At 48.8% G+C, this 20,745-nt stretch overlaps 1 protein-coding gene across 1 annotated transcript in view; it reads left to right on the top strand.

The window, feature by feature from the left end:
- LOC138503210 (uromodulin-like) overlaps positions 1–20,745 on the top strand; it is a 381,643-nt gene that overhangs the window by 107,083 nt on the left and 253,815 nt on the right. The window contains exon 3 of the mRNA XM_069622795.1: positions 1,109–1,312. Coding sequence (XP_069478896.1) covers positions 1,109–1,312 — 204 coding nt within the window. The remainder of the gene's footprint in view (positions 1–1,108; positions 1,313–20,745) is intronic.

Here is a 20,745-nt window from a genome sequence, read left to right as displayed (position 1 = left end):
CTTCAAAAACTCAAGTGCATCATGTGTGGAGAAAGTGCCAAATTCATCTCCAAAGAGTGGACCAAGAGGCTAAAACGCTTCCATCCGTGGAAAAGTACAAAACACATGACCAAAAAATCAAAATGGCTCCAAGAACACATCCCGCGGAGGATCAAGTGAATGGCTTCACAACGCGGGGTTTTGTTTTATCAAGAAATACAGATCAAGAGCCATAACTTCAGTGAAAATCACCCTTTGAGCAAGAGAGGGCGCAAGTGCTAAACCTGGTCAGATTGGACAGCAATGAAAGGCACACAAGCGCACACCTCCCCACCTCACTTGGAAAGGACAAGAGAAAGCAGGATGAACCTGCTCCAAAGACAAGCAATTATGAACATGTCACAGCTCACACGCTGTGGCCATACAATTGTCACAAGCTTTCATTTGAATGGCCGCGGGGATCAGCCTCGAGCGGGCCCCTAATTGGGATTAGGGCCCCCCGCTCACCTGTTCCCTCTGTCCCCAAAATATAGAATTGTTATCCTTATGTGATGTTATGGCTGGTTTTTCTTTTGCACCATGGCTGGTACTAAAATAAAGCTTGTGGCCAAAGTTTTTTCCACCTCACATCCTGGTCGTCAGTCTCCTCATTCCTGCAACTGTCATTCTGTATTGCCTGTCTTGTCACACTTGTCATCCATCCGTGTCACCCGCATGCCACTCCCCAGCACAAAAACACTTCCAGGCTTAAGGGCGCTGATGCTTTTGCAGGTTTTCATCACACAAGGGCACCAATGGGAAAGCACCTGCCACCCTATTACAGTGATTACCACCCTGCTCCTCCATGCTAGCAGGGAGTTAAACAAAAATGTGTCACCCACCCTTCTGATACGGCATTGACAGAGGGGTGGAGGGGCAGTGGCAACGTTTTGTTTCATTGCCTTGGGCGCTGCCGCCACTCAGGCCGGCCCTGCACACGTCAGTTTAAGTGACACCACCGGGCCAGCCACAGCCACACATAAGAATAACGAATTGAGGCAACACTGAAGATGCCAGTGTACGGGTGTGGAGGTGGTATTGTAAGGAAATCACGTTGTTGCTCACTTTTGTTTGTCCCCTCTCTCTACAGCTGGGAACGCCACATATCCCGCGTGCTTCGACGACACCGCCTGTGCTGGTGGGAGCTGCACCACAACAGTGGGCTGCTATTGTGCGGATCCGACCACCCAATGCCTTCCTTCTAGCAACGTGACTTGTGATTCATCAACGAACCCACCCACCCCGTGCTGCCCCGAGGGGCTCTACTGGTTTCCTGGCCTGCAGTGCTGCTCAGGTGAGTCTCTCGGGGGAGGGAGGATCAGGTGACGGACGGGGCTGCCTCCTGGTCTCCAATCTGTGTTCAGTGATGCAAAGAAAACGACCATTCATTTTTAGCAGCTGTGTTTATATTAAGTAAAAGTGACTGAATAAAGTAACGTAAGTAGAGAACTTGTAATAAGGAGCGCAGCGAAACTTAAAGCCGAGGGCTCACGCTTCAGAGGGCGGGGCAGGGGCTACCTTCAGAGACTTCTTGTGCCCAAGGCAAGCTCACTAACGTGGGCCGCCATTAGAGTTCGCCCCTAAGGTATGTTTGTGGGGATCAGTCAAATTAATAGAACATGGTGCAATATAAAACACATTGAGCCAGTGGCATTTGTACAAAAAACGGGTTTGAAGACAAAATGCACATGTACTGGTTCCTGTATGCATGGTAATGATGTGGTTGTTATCTGATGTGTGTGATTGGCTTTGGCGATTGCTAGTGTGGTGCCTATCCAGCTGCACTGTATCATAAACCCAAGTAAGCCTGAGTAGCCCTACAGTTGTAGGGCCTTTGAGGGAGGGGCCAGTGGGCAGGCAGAAGTCATGACCTAAGATTGTGCCTGGGCACTCTGCAGCCTGGAATATAGCATGACTTTGCCTAATGGCATATAAGTAGCAGAACACTTTATTTTGATCTATTGTTGTTTTCATAGCACCTTATCGCCAGATCAAATGGCTTCAAAGCTCACATAAAAGTTAGAGAAAGAATATTTTGTATCGGCATAAATAAATAAATATGACCTCGTTGATCTTTCCTAGTAAACAAGGTTGCCCACAGTGGTTATTGGGTGGCCTATTAGGGAAGGTAGGGGAGTAGTAAACACATCCAAGTCATTCCTCGTCCCACCCTAATGGGCAACATATCTCGGCACATAATTCCACCACTAAAACCCAACAGGCTTACTCAATGGAACATACACCACTCCAAGATACATGTCTACACCAGATTTCTCTAACTACAGTGATACACCAACACCACTCTTCACACTTTCCTTAAACACCACTTTCCCAGACACCACAAACAATCAAACAATTTCATTACCAACATGGAGCACACATTAACCACTGCTCCAAATAACTAGCAAATAAATATCTAAAACGTACACATCATGCAGAGTGAAACCTTTTCAGATCTTCACACATTAACATTGCAATAAAGTAACCCTTCCCCTGCTCCTACATTAGTCGCCTTGCTCTTGCTGATCCACGAAGCGCCACGTGACCATAAAAATGGCAGACTTTCTGCTGTATTAGACCCAACAGAATAACCGAGCAGGGCCAAAGCAAGAGTTTTACTCATTCTCCTCAGGGGCAGATCGCTTCCTGGAATAGGCACCTCCATCAACTGGCTGCATCAGGAGAGAACATGAATTCTGTTTCTGCTGCTGTCAGTCTGCTATTCTAGAATCTCTGGCGCACTGATTGGCTGGCAAGAATATACATCCTCCTGTCAAATCATGCCACATGGAACCCAGTACAGGGTCAGTGCTACACTCACCCTTCCTATTGTAGGGGTTCTCGTCAGTGCCCACTAGCAGAGGACCATGCAAGGACACAATTTTGTCAAAAATATGAATCAATCTACCCCATCGTAAATGGGGATTTTTTCTAATAGCATGAACAAAATATCTTCTAGGGACGCCCAAATGTTTGCAGCTAAGGCATGTTATGTTATGTTACTTTATTTGTAAGGCGCCAAAGCTCAAAGGCATTCAGGCGCCATGAAGAAGAAAGATAGCGCCCTATCAAGAAGCCAGGTAGCTGGGCCAGAGCTTTATGAAAACAGAAGGGTCTTCAGCTGTTTCCAGAAGGACAAAAGATCAGATGTGTTGCATAGTGAGATTTCATTATTTGCCCAGAATCACATACTTTGCTTAAGCCGTGAAGCCCAGATTCTAACAAATTTGGCAATTGAGTCACTTGACCACATACATTCCAACTCTAGATGGTAAACAATATTAATGTTTTGGCTTTGAAGAACTACAATTTGTATTTGTATTTGTATTTATTTTATTTGTAAAGCGCTCCTGGCCCTGGGGCATCTGGGCGCATGTATAGCAAGAGAAGAGTGACACACACATATATACAATAAATTTACAATAAATTGCACATGTTACAGTGTGTAGTCAGTCAAAATTGGGTTGCAAATACATATATACAACAATTACATAGGATAAATAGTATAGTCAGTCAATACACAGTATTTAGTCATAAGTACAATTTGGGCAGATCGCAGCTGGAGGGAATTCGGTGGGGAGTAGGCCCCCTGGTGGATCCCTATAAGGAGGCTAAGCTATCGCAGAATCCAGTTCCTGAAGCCAGCGTTTAGCATTACTCTTGAATGATTGGAAGGAAGGTTCTGATCGGAGGGAGGAGGGAAGCATGTTCCATAGCTTGGCTGCCAGAACTGGGAAACTGGAGCCACCCGAATTTTGGAGTTTGAATCTCGGTATGGACATTGCATGAGCTTGAGCAGCTCTGAGTGGCCTAGAGGAAGAATGTGAAGAGAGTCGGTTGGTGAGGTAAGCTGGGGCAAGATTCGCCCTTACTTTATGTATTAAAGCAAGTGTTTTAAGGGAGATTCTGTGCTCGACAGACAACCAGTGCAAGTTACGTCTGATGTCCGAAATGTGAGACTTCTTCGGGATGTTGAGGGCAGCATTAATGGCATTATTTTGTGTTACTTGTAGCTTGTTGATATTCTTTTGGCTGGTCCCTAAATAGAGGGGTTTTGCAGTAATCAATTTTGGACAAAACTAGGGTTCTAGCAAGCGTGATACAATTGGGTGTCGTGAGGAAAGGCCTGCATGCAGGGATTAGTTTGCAGGTGTAAACTGATGCTGCTACCACAGCGTTCGTTTGTCTGGTGAAGGATAGGGTGGCATCAAGATAGATACCAAGGTTTTTTTTGTTATTAGAGACCTTGATAGTGTTGCCATCGATGGTAAAGGATTTGAAGGCAGGGTCAAGTTTGTTGAGTCTAGTGTGAGAACCAAGGATTAGCAACTCAGTTTTATCGTTGTTTAAACAAAGTCTGTGTTGTGCCATCCAGGCTTGTATTACTGAATAGATTTCGTTGAGGGCTTTATTGTCTGTTGCATGGTCTCCAGTGATGGGAATAAGTATCTGGTTGTCGTCAGCATAGTCAGTATACGTGACACCCAGATAATCAAGGATGTCGAAGAGAGGCTTTGCAAAGACATTATACAGCGTAGGGGAGACGCATGATCCTTGCGGGACCCCACAAGATACTGGAGAGGGTTCAGCAGAGTCAGTTGGAGAGAAGACCCTCATAGTTCTATTAGCAAGGAAGGATCGGATCCATGTTGTGGCTGAGTCAGAGAAGTGTGCTGCTGTTTTCAGGTGGTGGCAAAGAGTTTGGTGATTGACCAAATCAAAAGCTGCTGAGAATTCAAGCAGTAGTAGGAGGGCTAGTTTACCCTTATCTTTTGTGCCTTGGATTTGTGTTACAAGGTCAAACAAGGCTGTTTCCGTGCCGTGTCTAGGTCGGAATCCTGATTGCCTAAGTCCCAAGAGATTGTTAGTTTCGAGGTAAGCCTGAATTTGCAGATAGGCAGCCCGGTCTAGTATTTTTAGTAAGAAGGGCACCGTAGTGATGGGCCTATAATTGGACGGGTTGCCCGGGTCAAGTGTAGGTTATTTGATTAGAGGGATGACCCAAGCGTCATTTAGGTTGTCGGGCACGATTCCAGTTTTAACGGAGACTTTGATAAGGTTAGTGATGATAGGAGCAAGGTCATGTGCAGCTGCTTTGATAATAGGAGCAAGGCATAAATCACCTTGGCAGTTGGACGGTTTGAGCTTCCTAATGATGTTTTCCACTTCCCACGTTGACAGAGGTGAGAAGCTAAATGGTTTGCATACGAACTCAGGAGTGGTGATCTTGTCTGTGGGTTGTTTGTATTCAGGATCTAAAAGTAGATTGCATTTTTTGGCGTTGATTTTAGTTTGTAACAACGATTTTATCAAGGAGAGCCATCAGGATGTTTTTACACCATAGGGCATTAGTAATACATTTGTCAGTGGGGGCAATAGGGAATTCCAATTCTTTGAGTATCTTAAACAATTCTTTTTTGTTAGATTCAACTTGTATGATACGTTTATTATAGGTGTCTTTTTTTAGCGACAATGATGGCTTCTTTGTAGTTGGACGATGTTATAGTCAATGTACTTTTATTAGTTACAGAAGGGCAATTTTTCCAATGTGCTTCAGCAGTTCTCTTAGCTTTGCGCAGCTCTCTTAGGTAAAGTGTAAACCAAGAGTTGAAGTGAGGTTGTGGTTTAGGTTTACGCAGCTTTAAAGGGGCAATGGTGTTTAGTGCTTTCAGTATTGTCTGATTATAAATGTCCACTAGGACTGTGGGGTCTGAAGAGGGTGTTTTATTGACAAGGGGAAGTATTAATGGGAGGGGTTTATCTGTAGTGATGTATTTCTTATTCCAGGTTGTGGTTAGCTGGGGCAATGATTGGATTGGGGCAATGTGTAGTGGCTTTGATAGAGAAGGTTATTTTATGGTTATCTGACCAAATACAAGGTGAGATGGATATTAGGTCAGTTGGGCAATTATGGTCAGCGAGCCAGTCAAGGATTCTTCCTTTATTATGTGTGGGCTTGTGAATGTGGTGGATGTAACCAAGATCTGATAATGTCCTAGCCAAGTCAAGGGCATTAGTATTCAAAATATTGAAATCTCAGAGTATAATACTTTGCGAGTTGGGTTTGGCATTAGTGGAGAGGTTAGACACAATGTCCTCAAGGAATGTAGAAATAGGTCCTGGTGGTCGGTAAATAAGATGCACTGTTGCTATGTGTTTGGGTGATAGAGGCAATTTAATAGATAAAGATTCAGCAGAAGGGATTTGAAGGTTGCGAATAACTCTGATGTCGATTGTGTTTTTGAAAATGAAAGCGATGCCGCCTCCTTTCGCCTGGTTAGTGTTTCTATCGCATCTGATGATAGCATAGTTGTCTGGGATGGCCAAGGCCAGGGATGGGCCTGATTATACAATAATATTATATAATACAGTTTACTTGCAAGATACACAAAGCAACTTTACAATATATACATCTTTATAGGCACCTGTTCAGGTCAAAGAGTATCAATGTACCTTTATTTTTTACAACCTGAATTGAAGACTTAGAACCAGATTATCAAAAATAAAAAAGTGTGAAAATCTGAGATGCGCCACATACGTGTCACAAATCAATTCCATTCATTCACAGAAGTGCACAACTGGCTGATGAAGAGGTCCCCCAGAGGTATAGCTTCACACCCATATCACACTAGAGATGGTGAGTCAGTGGGAGGAGGCCCTTTCCACATCCAGTGCATTCAAGCCCATGCCCCATACCACCAGTAGTCAAGGTACTTTGCCACATGCTCCTTCCAGAGGACCAGTGGGGTCACAGTGGTGATATCATAATTCTCACAGTCACAGGACCTATGCAAGGTCTTCAATTGATCCTGACATCCGCCAGGTTATATATAGTGTGGGGATGCACATCGACACCCGCAGGGGGTGATGGGCGCACCTGGGATTGGGGGCACCAGGAGCCGAGACAGCGGACTGGCCGCTCCTCTCACGGCGGTCACCAGCGCCGGTAGCAGAGGAGCCCGAGCCGATGCTCGGGGACGCGGCGTGTCACCGCCGCACTCACCTGCCGGAGGGCGGCCCGTTGCTCGGGGACGCGGCGCGTCGCTGCCGCACTCGCCTGGTGGAGGAACCGGACCCAGGGACCGGAGGGGAGCGCAGACCCTCCATGACAAGGAGGGGGGGCAACCAGCCCTTCAGCGTGCCGCGGATCATGGCTGGAAGACGCCAGGAGCCACGGCCCACCCATACCCGACGCGACCACGTTTTTGGTCACGTGATCGCCTCAGCAGTTCCCCGCGGCATGGATGGGATCACTCAGGCACGGCAGCCTTCATGGGAGGCGGGTCAACACCGCAGCAGCCAATAGGATGTCGGCTGGTCAGGGCTGATGGCGATTGGTGGGGGCTTGATTCTAAGGTAGTCCATAAAAGCCCGCCAAAAGAAACTGACGAGGTTCTCTCATTTTACAGGGAAGAGAAGAAGAGGAGGAACGGAGACCAGAGTGGTGGGCCTATCCAGACACCACGACATGGAGGCACTGATCAAGACCCTATCGGAGGGGCAGCAGCAACTGCAGCAATTGGTACAACTGCAAACCCAACAAGCGGCCGCGGATAGGCAAGCTTTTCAGCAAGCCATCCAGTTACAGGGCTCCCTACAAACCACAGCCCAGGACAAACAACACAAAACCATCACCTGCCTCATGGATGTGGTGGCCAATGCAAGAAACCAACCACTGGTGCCATCTGCTCTGCTCCAGAAATACAAGGAGGGGGAAGACCCTGCTTTCTTTTTCACCAGTTTCGAGAGGATCGCCAGGAATGCGCAATGGCCTCCCGACCATTGGGGACAGTACGTCGCCCCCCTACTTTCTGGGGTGATGCAGGGTGCCTACCAGGCGGTGAACCCCAACGGCAGTACACCTTACGGGGAAATTAAGGCCTGGATCGTCTAGGCCTAGACGAAGAAGCATACCGGATACAGCTGAGAGAGACCAGATTTAGGGTGGGGGAAAGCCCGCGCCAGTTATATTACCGGATAAAGGACTTGGTCGAGAAATGGCTACTTCCTCCGACCCCAGCGAATCAACCCATTCTCGACAAAATAATCCTGGAGCAGTTCATCGAAGCCCTACCGGGACAGATGCAGAGGTGGGTCAGACAGCACCACCGACCCACCTTGACTGAGGCGGTGGATATTGCCTCGGCCTACCAGAAGGCGGGTCACCATAAGATGCAGCCAACTGCGGTAACAGCCCGGATAGCGATCCCGATGTCCGATCCCCTTGCGTTTAGGGGGCGGCAGAACCCTGACCACGAGATGGAGACACGCTGACGACATCCCCAGAAAGCCTGAAGACAAGAAGACAGGAGTCGAGGAGAAACATCCATTGGCAGCGCCAGGTTACAAGCAACCACAATGCTACGAGTGTAACGAATGGGGGCATATTGCCAGGTTTTGCCCCAGAAGGAGAACAGCCGAACCGATGGACATCGGATACCTGAATCCTGGATCGGAGGAGAGCATCCCGGGGCCCTACGTGGTGGACATTAGGGTGGATGGCAGACCATTGCGCGCTCTACTCGACAGCGGCACCCGACAGACCGCCATTGCACCAACCGTGAGTAACACACCATACTTGTCTAACATAACAGTGCCTATTAAGTGTATTCACGGGGATGTAAAGTGTTATCCAATGAAGGATGTGGTGGTAGAACTAAACGACACAACCACTCCCTTGAGGGCTGCCGTCCTGCCATGTCTGCCTGCCCCGGTGGTGATAGGAACTGACCTACCTGGGTTTGAACAGGCCTTGAAGGCCCTGGAGGATAGGAAGAACCCTCCACCCGAGCCCAATACCCCAGGGATGGAATCCGCTTCCCGGGGCCCCTTGCAGGGACGGAAAAGGCGAACCCGGATGGAATGGTGTCAGGCTAGCTACATGACCAGACCCATCAACTGGAGTTTGGAGGAGAACGAAGACACCATTAGGGGAGAAACACTAACCGACCCGACTCTACGGGTGGCACGAGACAGGGCAACGCAAGAAGGGAAACCAGATCTAGCCAGGGGACCGGGGTTCCTACTAAGCCGGGGTCTGCTATATCGCAGATATAAGGATGAAGACGTGGTCGCCAAGGAGCAGTTAGTGCTGCCGCAAGAACATTGTGCCATAGTGGTACAACTGGCTAACAACCATCCTTGTGGCGGCCATATGGCTTCCCTCAAGACCCAGCAAAACCTATTGAAGCGGTTCTACTGGCCGGGCATTTACGGGGAAGTGGCCCAATTCTGTAAAACCTGCCCTACATGTCAGTTGACCAGCGGTGTCCTACCAGCGAAGCCGCCGCTACAGAAAATGCCTCTCATAGCGGTTCCTTTTCAGAGGATCGGCATGGATATCGTCGGTCCTTAAGAACCCGCTAGCAGGGGGTACAAATATCTGTTAGTGATCGTCGACTATGCCACCCGATACCCAGAAGCATTACCGTTAAAAGGGACATCGGCCAGGGTTCTATGCGACCAACTTATCCCGTTTTTTGCACGGGTGGGGCTGCCTTCGGAAGTAGTAACGGACCAAGGCACAAATTTCATGTCTGTCCTCTTAAAACAGGTATGCGAACGACTCCAGATCAAACAACTGAGGACCTCCGTATACCATCCCGAGACAGATGGGCTGGTCGAGCGGTATAACCAGACCATCAAGAAAATGCTGAGGAGAGTGACGGGACCAGACGCAAAGAATTGGGATCGGGTGTTGCCTCTGGTATTGATGGTGTTAAGAGACACACCCCAATCGTCCACTGGTTTCTCCCCCTTCGAACTTCTATTCGGAAGACAGCCCAGGACAATACTGGATCTGGTGAAGGAGGAATGGGAAGCCAGCGAGGAGATGTCACTCACTGAGTACACAGAGGAGCTAAAAACCCATGTGAGGGCTCTGCGCGCCTTGGCCGAAGCCAACCTCGACCAGGCTCAATCGTCCCAAGAGAGGAACTAGAATAAGGGAAGCCGGATGAGGACTTTCAAGCCCGGGGACAGAGTACTGGTACTCTTGCCTACCTCTACACACAAGTTATTGGCCAGATGGCGAGGTCCATACGAGATCACCGACGTACTCAGCCCAGTCACATATCGGGTGCATCAACCCGATAGGACCACCCCCGACAAGGTATACCACATCAACTTGTTGAAGGAGTGGAACGAACCAAGTATGAGTGTGTTCGCAGAACCCGAGGAACCAGGCTCAGAGGAAACCGTGAACACCGTTCCTGATACCCTCGGAGCCATCAATTGGGGCGATGTCGTCTCTCCGGACATGAAATCAGACATCATGGACAAGTTATCTCCCTACGCCGATGCCTTTTCTACGCTACCCGGTCGCACCAGCATGTTAGAACACGGGATCAACACAGAGCCCGGACAGACTATAAGGCTTAGGCCCTATCGGATCCCTGAAGCCAGACGACGGATCATCACTGCCGAAGTGGACGAAATGCTGCGGATGGACATCATAGAGCCATCCAACAGCGTATGGTCATCCCCCATAGTGCTGGTTCCCAAGCCGGACGGATCAGTACGCTTCTGTATGGACTACAGACAACTCAACTCTATTTCTCAGTACGAAGCGTATCCGATGCCGCGTATGGACAAGCTCTTGGAAGGCCTCGGAGCGGCCCTCTTTCTAAGCACTTTAGATCTAACCAAGGGATATTGGCAGATTCCCTTGCGTTCCCAGGACAAGGAGAAAACTGCCTTTTCCACGCCGAAGGGACTGTATCATTACAAGGTCCTACCCTTTGGACTACACGGCGCCCCCGCCACGTTCCAAAGGCTAATGGATATCGTCCTACGACCACACGACGGATATGCGGCCACTTATTTGGATGACATCGTGCTTTACAGCGAATCCTGGGAAGCTCATCTGAGTCATCTGGAAGCGGTAGTGACCGATCTGCACAAGGCGGGTTTACATATAAACCCCAAAAAGAGCACGATCGGAACGCGCAAAACCAAGTATTTGGGACATATAGTAGGTGGGGGTGTCCTGAAACCACAACTATCCAAGACGCAGGCGATACATGACATTCCGACTCCCACCAACAGGAAGCAGATCCGGGCATTCTTGGGACTCGTTGGGTATTACAGAAGGTTCATACCTGACTTTTCTTCTGTGGCCGCCCCCTTGACCGATGCTTTGAGGCTCAAGGGTGCTCCAAACCTGACCAACAACAAGGACGCCCTGGCCGGCATCGAACACCTGAAACATAGGATTTCATCAAACCCTGTTCTTTGTTGCCCGGATTTCCAACAACACTTCTATCTGCAGACGGACGCATCAAACTAGGGTTTGGGGGCTGTGCTCTCGCAGGACCAGGGGGGTGATCTGCGTCCTGTATGCTTCATCAGCCGGAAACTGCTGCCACATGAGGCTACATATTCCACCATAGAGAAGGAATGTTTGGCCATCAAGTGGGCCTTCGACTCCCTCAGATACTATCTGTTGGGTCGCCGGTTCACCTTGTACATGGACCATGCTCCCTTGCAATGGCTTGCGCGGCACAAGGACACTAATCAAAGAGTGCTCCGCTGGTTTCTGTCTCTCCAACCTTTTGACTTCCTCACGCTTCACAAACCGGCCCAGTTCCAGATGGTGGCTGATTACCTGTATAGGTGCGCTTCCCGGCCCGATCGGCCTGGGACTGGGGTGGGTATGTGTGGGGATGCACATCGACACCCGCAGGGGGTGATGGGCGCACCTGGGATTGGGGGCACCAGGAGCCGAGACAGCGGACCGGCTGCTCCTCTCACGGCGGTCACCGGCGCCGGTAGCAGAGGAGCCTGAGCCGATGCTCGGGGACGCGGCGTGTCACTGCCGCACTCACCTGCCGGAGGGCGGCCCGTTGCTCGGTGACGCGGCGCGTTGCTGCCGCACTCACCTGGTGGAGGACCCGGACCCAGGGGCGGGAGGGGAGCGCAGAGCCTCCATGACAAGGAGGGGGGGCAACCAGCCCTTCAGCGTGCAGCGGATCGCGGCTGGAAGACGCCCGGAGCCAGGGCCCACCCATACCCTACGCGACCATGTTTTTGGTCACGTGATCGCCTCAGCAGTTCCCCGCGGCATGGATGGGATCACGCAGGCACGGCAGCCTTTATGGGAGGCGGGTCAACACGGCAGCAGCCAATAGGATGTCGGCTGGTCAGGGCTGATGGCGATTGGTGGGGGCTTGATTCTAAGGTAGTCCATAAAAGCCCGCCAAAAGAAACTGACGAGGTTCTCTCATTTTACAGGGAAGAGAAGAAGAGGAGGAACGGAGACCAGAGTGGTGGGCCTATCCAGACACCACGATATAGAATAAACTTAAGGACTGCCTCACCGTATTCTGAAGGGATCAAATACTGGTGAAGTAAACCAGAGGACAATATACTTTGATTTATTAAGGACCCTTATCCAGTTGGAATAAATATAATTTCGGTACCTGCCTGTCTCCTGAAGGTTATTTCTCACATATAGGCATACCTCATTATATATATACCAAGTGCAGGATTAGTGCAGGCATTTTATGACATAGTTGGTACTGTGTGTTTGTATTGCCATTGATGGTACCAAGGAGGCCTCATACCCTTGCACCATTAGAACACTTGTACAGGAACAGGAGACACTGGCATTCCTTGCATGCACAGATCATGTGCGATGCACGCAACATAATCATGAACGTGAGTGCTAACTATTATGACGCAACACTCAACCCTTACTTATATCGGTACCAGGATGTAGCACTGCAGTTTGAGCCAGAAGTGTGCCGATAGATGGTGGATATATGATCAGGTCACTGTATGTATGGGTATACATAAATAAGTGTGACCTCTTTGATGTTTCAAAAGTAAAAAAGGTTGCCAACAATGGGTATTGGGTGGCCTATTAGGCAAGGTAGAGCAACAATAACCACCTCTAAGTCACCCCTAAATGACAACATATCTCTGCACATAATTCCAGAACTAAAACCCAAACAGGCTTACTCAATGGAACGTACACCGCTCCAAGACACATATGTCTACACCAGATTTCCCTAGCTACAGTAATACACCAACACAACTCTTCACAACTATTCTACGACATTTCTGATTGACATGGCAAAACTAACACCTGAGGCATTTAAATGGAAGCGATCCACGTTACAGAGTAGACTCACAATCCCCGTTACAGAGTAGACTCACTACAAAGCTGAAGTTAATCTCAAGCTTTTCAATACAATTTCAAAATGTTAACCATTGGAGAAAGGAAAATACTGCTAGACGATCACCATATAAGTTCCTCCTATCAAGAGGGGTTTTTCCTTTCTTCCAAATGTGGGTTGCTGTGAACAATATCATACTGTAAACCACTGTCACAACTTGAGTCGGAATCGTCCAACTCGCTTCCCACCTCCGTCTCCTCACCTGATGAACTTGATTCTGTAGAATAGCTGGAGGACTCCCGGTAGGTGTGCGCAGCTGAAGAATAGAACCTTCCGTGGTGGGAAGCCACAGCGGCCCCAAGAAACTGTGGCCGCGGCGGCCCGTCACCGCAAAAAGGCGTTCTTTGGGGAAAAAGCCACAGGCATAAAAAACCCCTCGTAGAATCCGGAACGTCCAGGTGGAATGGAGAGTTGTACGGCTCCAAGTGGAATGGAGAGGAGAACAACGGATGAAGCAACTTCCGCAGAACCGGAGTTCACTGTGCAAGTAAGTGGGCTGGAAGCAGGAAAAGGGACCAGGACTGTTCAAGTAAGGAAATAGAGAGAGCGAGAGCAAAGCGAAGGTGAGAGGGGGGGTTCCCGCCAAAATGCGGGAACCGGAAAATAAAGAGAGAGTAATGCCGAACCAAAAGTACCGCGAAGGGGGAGAAAGGAAGCAGAAGGGATCAGTGGGGGTAACCACTGAACAGGGAAAGGAGAAAAACACAGCGTACAGCAACAAGGCAGCGAGAGACGCTAAGACGTTGCAACGTGCTGACATTCTGACAACCCGGAAGTAAATACTTCTCGGCTGTCGACGGTCACAACCAGAACGTGAAAAAGACTAGACCGATACCCAAGAATAGTGCCTGACGCGGTGAAACCTCTAATGGCCGCTCCATCGAAACTGCTGCCATAACCTCCATGCGTTTGGGTGCAGAACAGTATGCCCCCGTCCGAGGGCGCCCCCCCGGTTTACCCGGGTGGAGGCGATGAAATGCTCTAAGCAACCATGGAGCGTGGATGTGTGGATGTGTGACAAGGGATCCCATGAATCCTCGGATCTGGGATACCTCTTCCACCCAATGAGGTACTCCAAGTGACCATTATGGTACCTGGAGTCGAACACCTGGGACACCTCATATTCTTCCTGTTCATCAACAGCTTTAAGGTGTGTGTGGTTCTGTATGGAGCGTCCATGAGACTGAAAGAAAAGCTGGAGAAGAGATGTGTGAAAGACTGGGTGAATACGTTTCAAATTAGGAGGAAGATGAAGTTTGTAGGAAACAGGGTTGATCTTGGCGAGAATAGAAAAAGGACCGATATATCAGGGGGACAATTTGGATGGATGGGCCCATCGGGGTAGGTACTTGGTAGAGAGCCAGACTTTAGACCCCACCTTCCAGTCAGGGCCAAGCTGGCGATGTGAATCGGCTTGTCTCTTGTTGTACTGTGCAGAATCCTCGAGGCTATTTGAAGCGCTGACATGGGCTTCTCGAATGGCTTGCAAACCTGCCTCGACTGCTGGAATGGGTGTCCGACTAACCAATCCTGGTTGAAAGCCTTTAGGATGTAGACCATAAGTACAGTAAAATGGAGACATCTTGGTGGCCGAATGTCTGGTATTGTGTAGGCAAATTCCACTGTGGGAATAAGTGAAGCCCAGTTATCTTGTTGGTGATTACAAAAACAGAGGAGATATTGTTCCAACGTAGCGTTGACCCTTTCCGTCTGGCCGTTAGTCTGTGGATGATATCCAGACTAAAGAGCTCTTTCGATGCCCAAGTGTCGGCAAAATGCTGCCCAAAATCTCGAGGTATACTGAGTTCCCCGATCTGAGATTATCTTGTCTGGGATGCCGTGTAGGTGAAAATTATCCCGGAGAAAGACCTGAGACATCTTCTCTGCGGATGGTAACTTAGGTAGCGGTGAAAAATGGGCCATCTTAGAAAAAGAGTCAATCGTCACCATGATGCATGTACATGACGCAGATGGGGGTAGGTCAACGATAAAGTCGGTGGTAATTACTCCCCAAGGATGAGTGGGAATTGCTGGCTGTTCCAAGAGGCCAATGGGTTTGCCTGTCTGGTACTTCGCCTTGGCACATACCGGGCATCTCCTGACATATTCAGCAATCCGGCTTCCCATCTGTGGCCAAAAATAATAGCGTCCGACTAGGTCCTGTCTACCCTTCACTCCTCGGTGACCTGCAATGAGACTGTTGTGACACCAATGAATAGCCTTGAATCTGAGATCTTCCGTAGGGAGATAGAGTTGTTGATTCTTGAACCATAGTCCATCCCTTTGAGTGAAACCCTACAGAGACTGAGGCGGCATTTGTATAGATGCTTCTTTAACTTGTTGGAGAAATGAGTCCACGACAGAAATTTGGCAGGTTTGGGAAACATAAGTTCACGACTTGAAGTGATGGCCTCTCCAGTGTCTTTCCGGGATAAAGCATCAGCCAAGATGTTTTGACTTCCAGGGTGGTAGGTGATGCGAAAATCATATTGTGCGAAAAAATGTGCCTATCGGGCCTGGCGTGAATTTACACACTCCATGGATTCTAGGATCTTTAGATTCTTGTGATCTGTACGGATGGTAAAAGGTTTATCACCGCCTTGGAGTAAATGCCTCAAGTTTCGCATGCTTGCTTCATCGCTAAAAGTTCTCTCTCAAGAACCGAATAGTTTCTTTGGCTGGAAGTTAGTGTTTTAGAAAGATATGCAATGGGATGTTCAACCCCATCAAATGACTGGAGCAGTACCGCCCCAATGGCAGCGGCTGACGCGTCCGTTTTGACAAGAAATGGCAAGGATTGATTGGGGTGTTTGAGTATCGGGGCCCAGCAGAAAAGGCCCTTGAGGTATTCAAAGCTCTTTTCAGCCTCAGGAGTCCAATGGAATGGAAGTGTGTTCTTCTTTAGGAGAGAGGTGATGGGGAGAACCTCGTTAGAGAAGTTCTGAATGAAACGGCGATAATAATTAGCCAATCCGAGAAATCGCTGGACCTCCTTCACAGAGGAGGGCATGGGCCAGTCCAGAATAGCCGATACCTTCCGCTTATCATGGACACCCCTTCCGGGGATAGCACAAATCCCAGATAAGGTATCGAGGTAACCCCAAACACGCATTTTTCTAGTTTGACCAATAGATGGTTGACTTGAAGCCGGTGTAGGACTTCCGAGACATGTTGAGTGTGATGTCTTGGTTCTTTAGAAAAAAACAGAATATCATCCAGATAGATGATGACAGTCATGAACATGAGATCAGAGAACAAACGGTCCATAAATCTCTGAAACACCACGGGCGCATTCACTAACCCAAACGGCATCACTCGGTACTCGTAGAGGCCAAATGGGGTGTGAAATGCAGTCTTCCATTCGTCCCCTTCTCGAATGAGCAAGAGATGGTAGGCACTGCGTAGGTCGAGTTTGGTGAAAATCTTAGTCCCTTGGACGGCTTCCAAGATATCGGAAATGAGTGGCATCGGGTATCTGTCCCGAATTGTGACCTTGTTCAAACCCCGAAAATCGATACACGGCCTGAGTTCTGATGAATCCCTCTTTGGGATGAAGAAGAGGGGAGCCCCTGAGGGTGACTTGGAGGGTTCAACCAGGCCGTTTTTGAGATTATTGTCCAGATATTGCCGAAGTGCTTGCCTTTCTACCAGAGAGTGAGAAAATATCCGTCCGAAGGGTACCAGTGCCCCAGGTGTCAGCTCTATTGCACAATCCTCTGGTCTATGTGGGGGTAGTTCCATTGTGGTTTGTTCAGAAAATACGTTCTGATAAGGGTGATATTCCGCAGGTAAGGCATGAATACCCACCAAATGATTCCCGGTAGGGTTCGCAGCCTGGACCCGAACTGGACAAGTCTGTAGACTGCAATGATCTCTACAGAATTCAGACTCGAATGCCAGCTGATTTTTTGCCCAGTCAATGCGAAGATTGTGTCGACGAAGCCATGAGATCCCCAGAATGATTGGGAAATGCGCGGCCCTGATAATGTCAAAGGTTATGATTTCTGAATGATGAGAGATCTTGAGATAGAGTTCTTCCGTGAGATGAGTGATTGGTCCAGATGACAACGGAGTTCCATCTACCCCTTCAACCTTTTGACTCTCCGGTATTCCAATTCTTTTTATTCCCATCTTGAGTGCCCAGTGCGTATCGACGAAATTCCCTGCTGCGCCGCAGTCTAACAAGGCCAAAGTATCCGACCATACACCATTGATAAGCAGCTGTACAGTGAGCACCATAAGTCGGGAGTCCTCGGTCTCCGGGATCTTGGAGGCTGAAACTGTTAGTGAAACATAGGGACTGGAAAGGTATCCTCGGGAATTCATCCCTTTTAATTCCGAGGATATTCGTTTCCCGGCCGGCGGCCAGCCAATTCCACACAATCTTGGATAGAGTGTTTTTCAGAAGCACAGTATGCGCATAGGCCCTTCTCTTTACGGCGTCGTCATTCTTCCACAGTGAGGGGACCCCAGGCGACGCCGATTTGCATGGGTTCTTCCTTGGGAAGTGAGGAGGGAGTAGGAAGAGCGGGTAGGGAAGAGCCGCCAAAATACGATTGACTCCTGAACTTGCGGCGTTCGTTCCTTCTTTCTGACAGGCGGTGTTCGATCTGAAGGACTGCAGAGAGTAGTTCCGCAAATGAGGAAGGCCGTGGCATTTGGACTAATTCATCCTTTATGTCCTCCTTCAATCCTCTCCGGAAGATCGCATACTGTGCTTGTTCAGGCCAGCCAGCCTGAGCAGCGAATGACTTGAAGTTCGAGATGTACGTTAGGACATCCATGGAACCTTGATCTGCATCCAAGAGGTCTTCGCATGCTGAAAATGTGGTCTCTGGTCGTTCGAAAGTCTGCTTTATAAGGGTACAAAAACCTTCATAGTCTTGTAATGCAGGATCCTCCCCCGTGACTAGAGGAGTGACCCAGGACAATGCATTACCCGACATGTATGAGATCATAAACCCTACCCTGGCCTTACTGGCGGCAAAAAGAGTAGGTCGGTATGTGAAATACAGTTTGCACGCATCTAAAAACTCCTTTACTTTTCTCGAAGCTCCATCAAAATTCCCTGAGGAGAGCGGCATAGGGGGTAACTCTGGCCCAGGTGGATTATCTCTTGCAGTGAACATCTGCTTAAGAACCACATTCTCTGCCTTTAGAGTTTGGACTTCTTGGGATATTTGTTGTAGTGTTTGATTTTCAACATTCAGAGTTTGCACCTCTTTAGAAAGCTTCTGTATAGCCCCCACTAACTCTTGGATCTGCTCCGGTGTAGCCATAGTCCTTTGCCGTTGCAATCTGTCACAACTTGAGTCGGAATCGTCCAACCCGCTTCCCACCTCCGTCTCCTCACCTGATGAACTTGATTCTGTAGAATAGCTGCAGGACTCCCGGTAGGTGTGCGCAGCTGAAGAATAGAACCTTCCGCGGTGGGAAGCCACAGCGGCCTCAAGAAAGGGTGGGTGCGGCGGCCCCGTCACCGCAAATAGGTGTTCTTTGGGGAAAAAGCCACAGGCATAAAAAAACCCTCGTAGAATCTGGAACGTCCAGGTGGAATGGAGAGTTGTACGACTCCAAGTGGAATGGAGAGGAGAACAACGGATGAAGCAACTTCCGCAGAACCGGAGTTCACTGTGCAAGTAAGTGGGCTGGAAGCAGGAGAAGGGACCAGGACTGTTCAGGTAAGGAAATAGAGAGAGCGAGAGCAAAGCGAAGGTGAGAGGGGGGGTTCCCGCCAAAATGCGAGAACCGGAAAATAAAGAGAGAGTAATGCCAAACCGAAAGTACCGCGAAGGGGGAGAAAGGAAGCAGAAGGGATCAGTGGGGGTAACCACTGAACAGGGAAAGGAGAAAAACACAGCGTACAGCAACAAGGCAGTGAGAGACGCTAAGACATTGCAACACTCCGACAGTCCGACAACCCAGTAGTAAATACTTCTCGGCTGTCGACGGTCACAACCAGAACGTGAAAAAGACTAGACCGATACCCAAGAATAGTGCCTGACGTGGTGGAATGTCTAATGGCCGCTCCATCGAAACCACCGCCATAACCTCCATGCGTTCGGCGCATGACAACCACTTTACATCTCTGCCTAGGAGGATACCTCAGTTAGAAACAAAATCCAATTAACCCCTTTTTAGGGCATGTTCTTCATGTGGGTTGGGGGGACAGGCCTGATACTGTCTGCATTGTCATCATATATTGGAGGACTGTGAAATATGTCAAAGCTTCATTGCTAAGACACCCAGGGACAGATATAGGCACCTGGTGTGGCGGCTAAATGAAGGAAGGTACCCTGCATTGGAGGCAGAGTCATCCAAGAGGGCAACGTTAGCTTCCCATAAAGGCATAAAACATCAAGATCAGTGGAGAGCCGTACCAGAGGAGAAAAAATAGAGAATAGTAATATCCTGACAAAGGTTCCAGGAACAGAAACCTCCCCACAAACTCAAAGGGCACACTCTTCTGGGGGAAATAGAGTACCTGCTAAAAAATGTGCAGGACTCGTCCATCACTGCTAGGTCTGTGGGAACCAAGAGACTCAGTACAGTTACGATTGACAAAACTCACAGCTCCATTACATCAAGATTCTCATCAACAACACGTCCACGAGTGACAATACTCAAGATCCTCGCCAACAGCACTATGCACAGCAGTTCAAACAGGCATCAAACGATTGCCTGGGGTTGGCATCTTCTATAAAGATGACCTCATCCATCTTCGCAGTTTCGTTGTCGCGAAAGGCATCATCAAAGACGGCCCCATCGACAGCATCATCAACAACATTATCGTCGATGAAGGAAAAAGAAACATTGTCATCGACAATGAAACATAAAGCCCTATCAGCGGACGCAATGAAGAGTCCAGGTTACCCAGTCTATGTGCTCATTGACACCCTCGTCAACTAAGAAAACAGCCTTGTCATAATGAAAAGACAATATTACTCTGAGCACACAGGACAGGAAAAAAGATTTGAAGGTGGCAGTGCAAAATTTGACCACTGAATTGGAGGAAGAGGACCATATGAACAAGAAAAGGAAATCGTCCGTGTCCATCCCAATCCTAGAGCACGTTTTGGAGAAGTTGTCCCTTTTCAGAACTGCCTCTAAAAGGTCACCTAGCGAGAGAAAAAAGTTTAAAGCCCCAGACAATGCACCAAAATGCCAAACTGGACAACCTACAGCAGAATCAGTTGGATCCGCTGCTGCTGAAAGGAGATCTGCTAATCCATCGGTTTAATGATCAGTCCCCCTAATGATGAAGCAGGAAAGCCGATGCCTTTGGTAAAAACGGGGCTTATCAGGTTAAAACTGCTAATGCCCTAAGCCATCATGGCAAGGTATGGCCGGGAAATGTGCCACTAAATTTCTCCTTTGTTACACCACCTGCAGGAAGACAAACATGGTCAAACAAGGGACATTATCAAAGAGGTAGAAGAACCTTCCAAATGCACCATCAATATTACTGTTGACATTGCATAGCCACGGTTTGAGCAAATGGATCAGATTTACACAGACAGGGATGGTTGTGCTTCACAAACCTCTGTAT

Source organism: Ambystoma mexicanum, chromosome 11 (assembly GCF_040938575.1).
Source record: "Ambystoma mexicanum isolate Mex_15411 chromosome 11, UKY_AmexF1_1, whole genome shotgun sequence".
NCBI classification, from domain to species: Eukaryota; Metazoa; Chordata; class Amphibia; order Caudata; family Ambystomatidae; genus Ambystoma; species Ambystoma mexicanum.
Note: the sequence above shows the minus strand (reverse complement) of the source record. Positions and strands in the feature narration are given on the sequence as shown.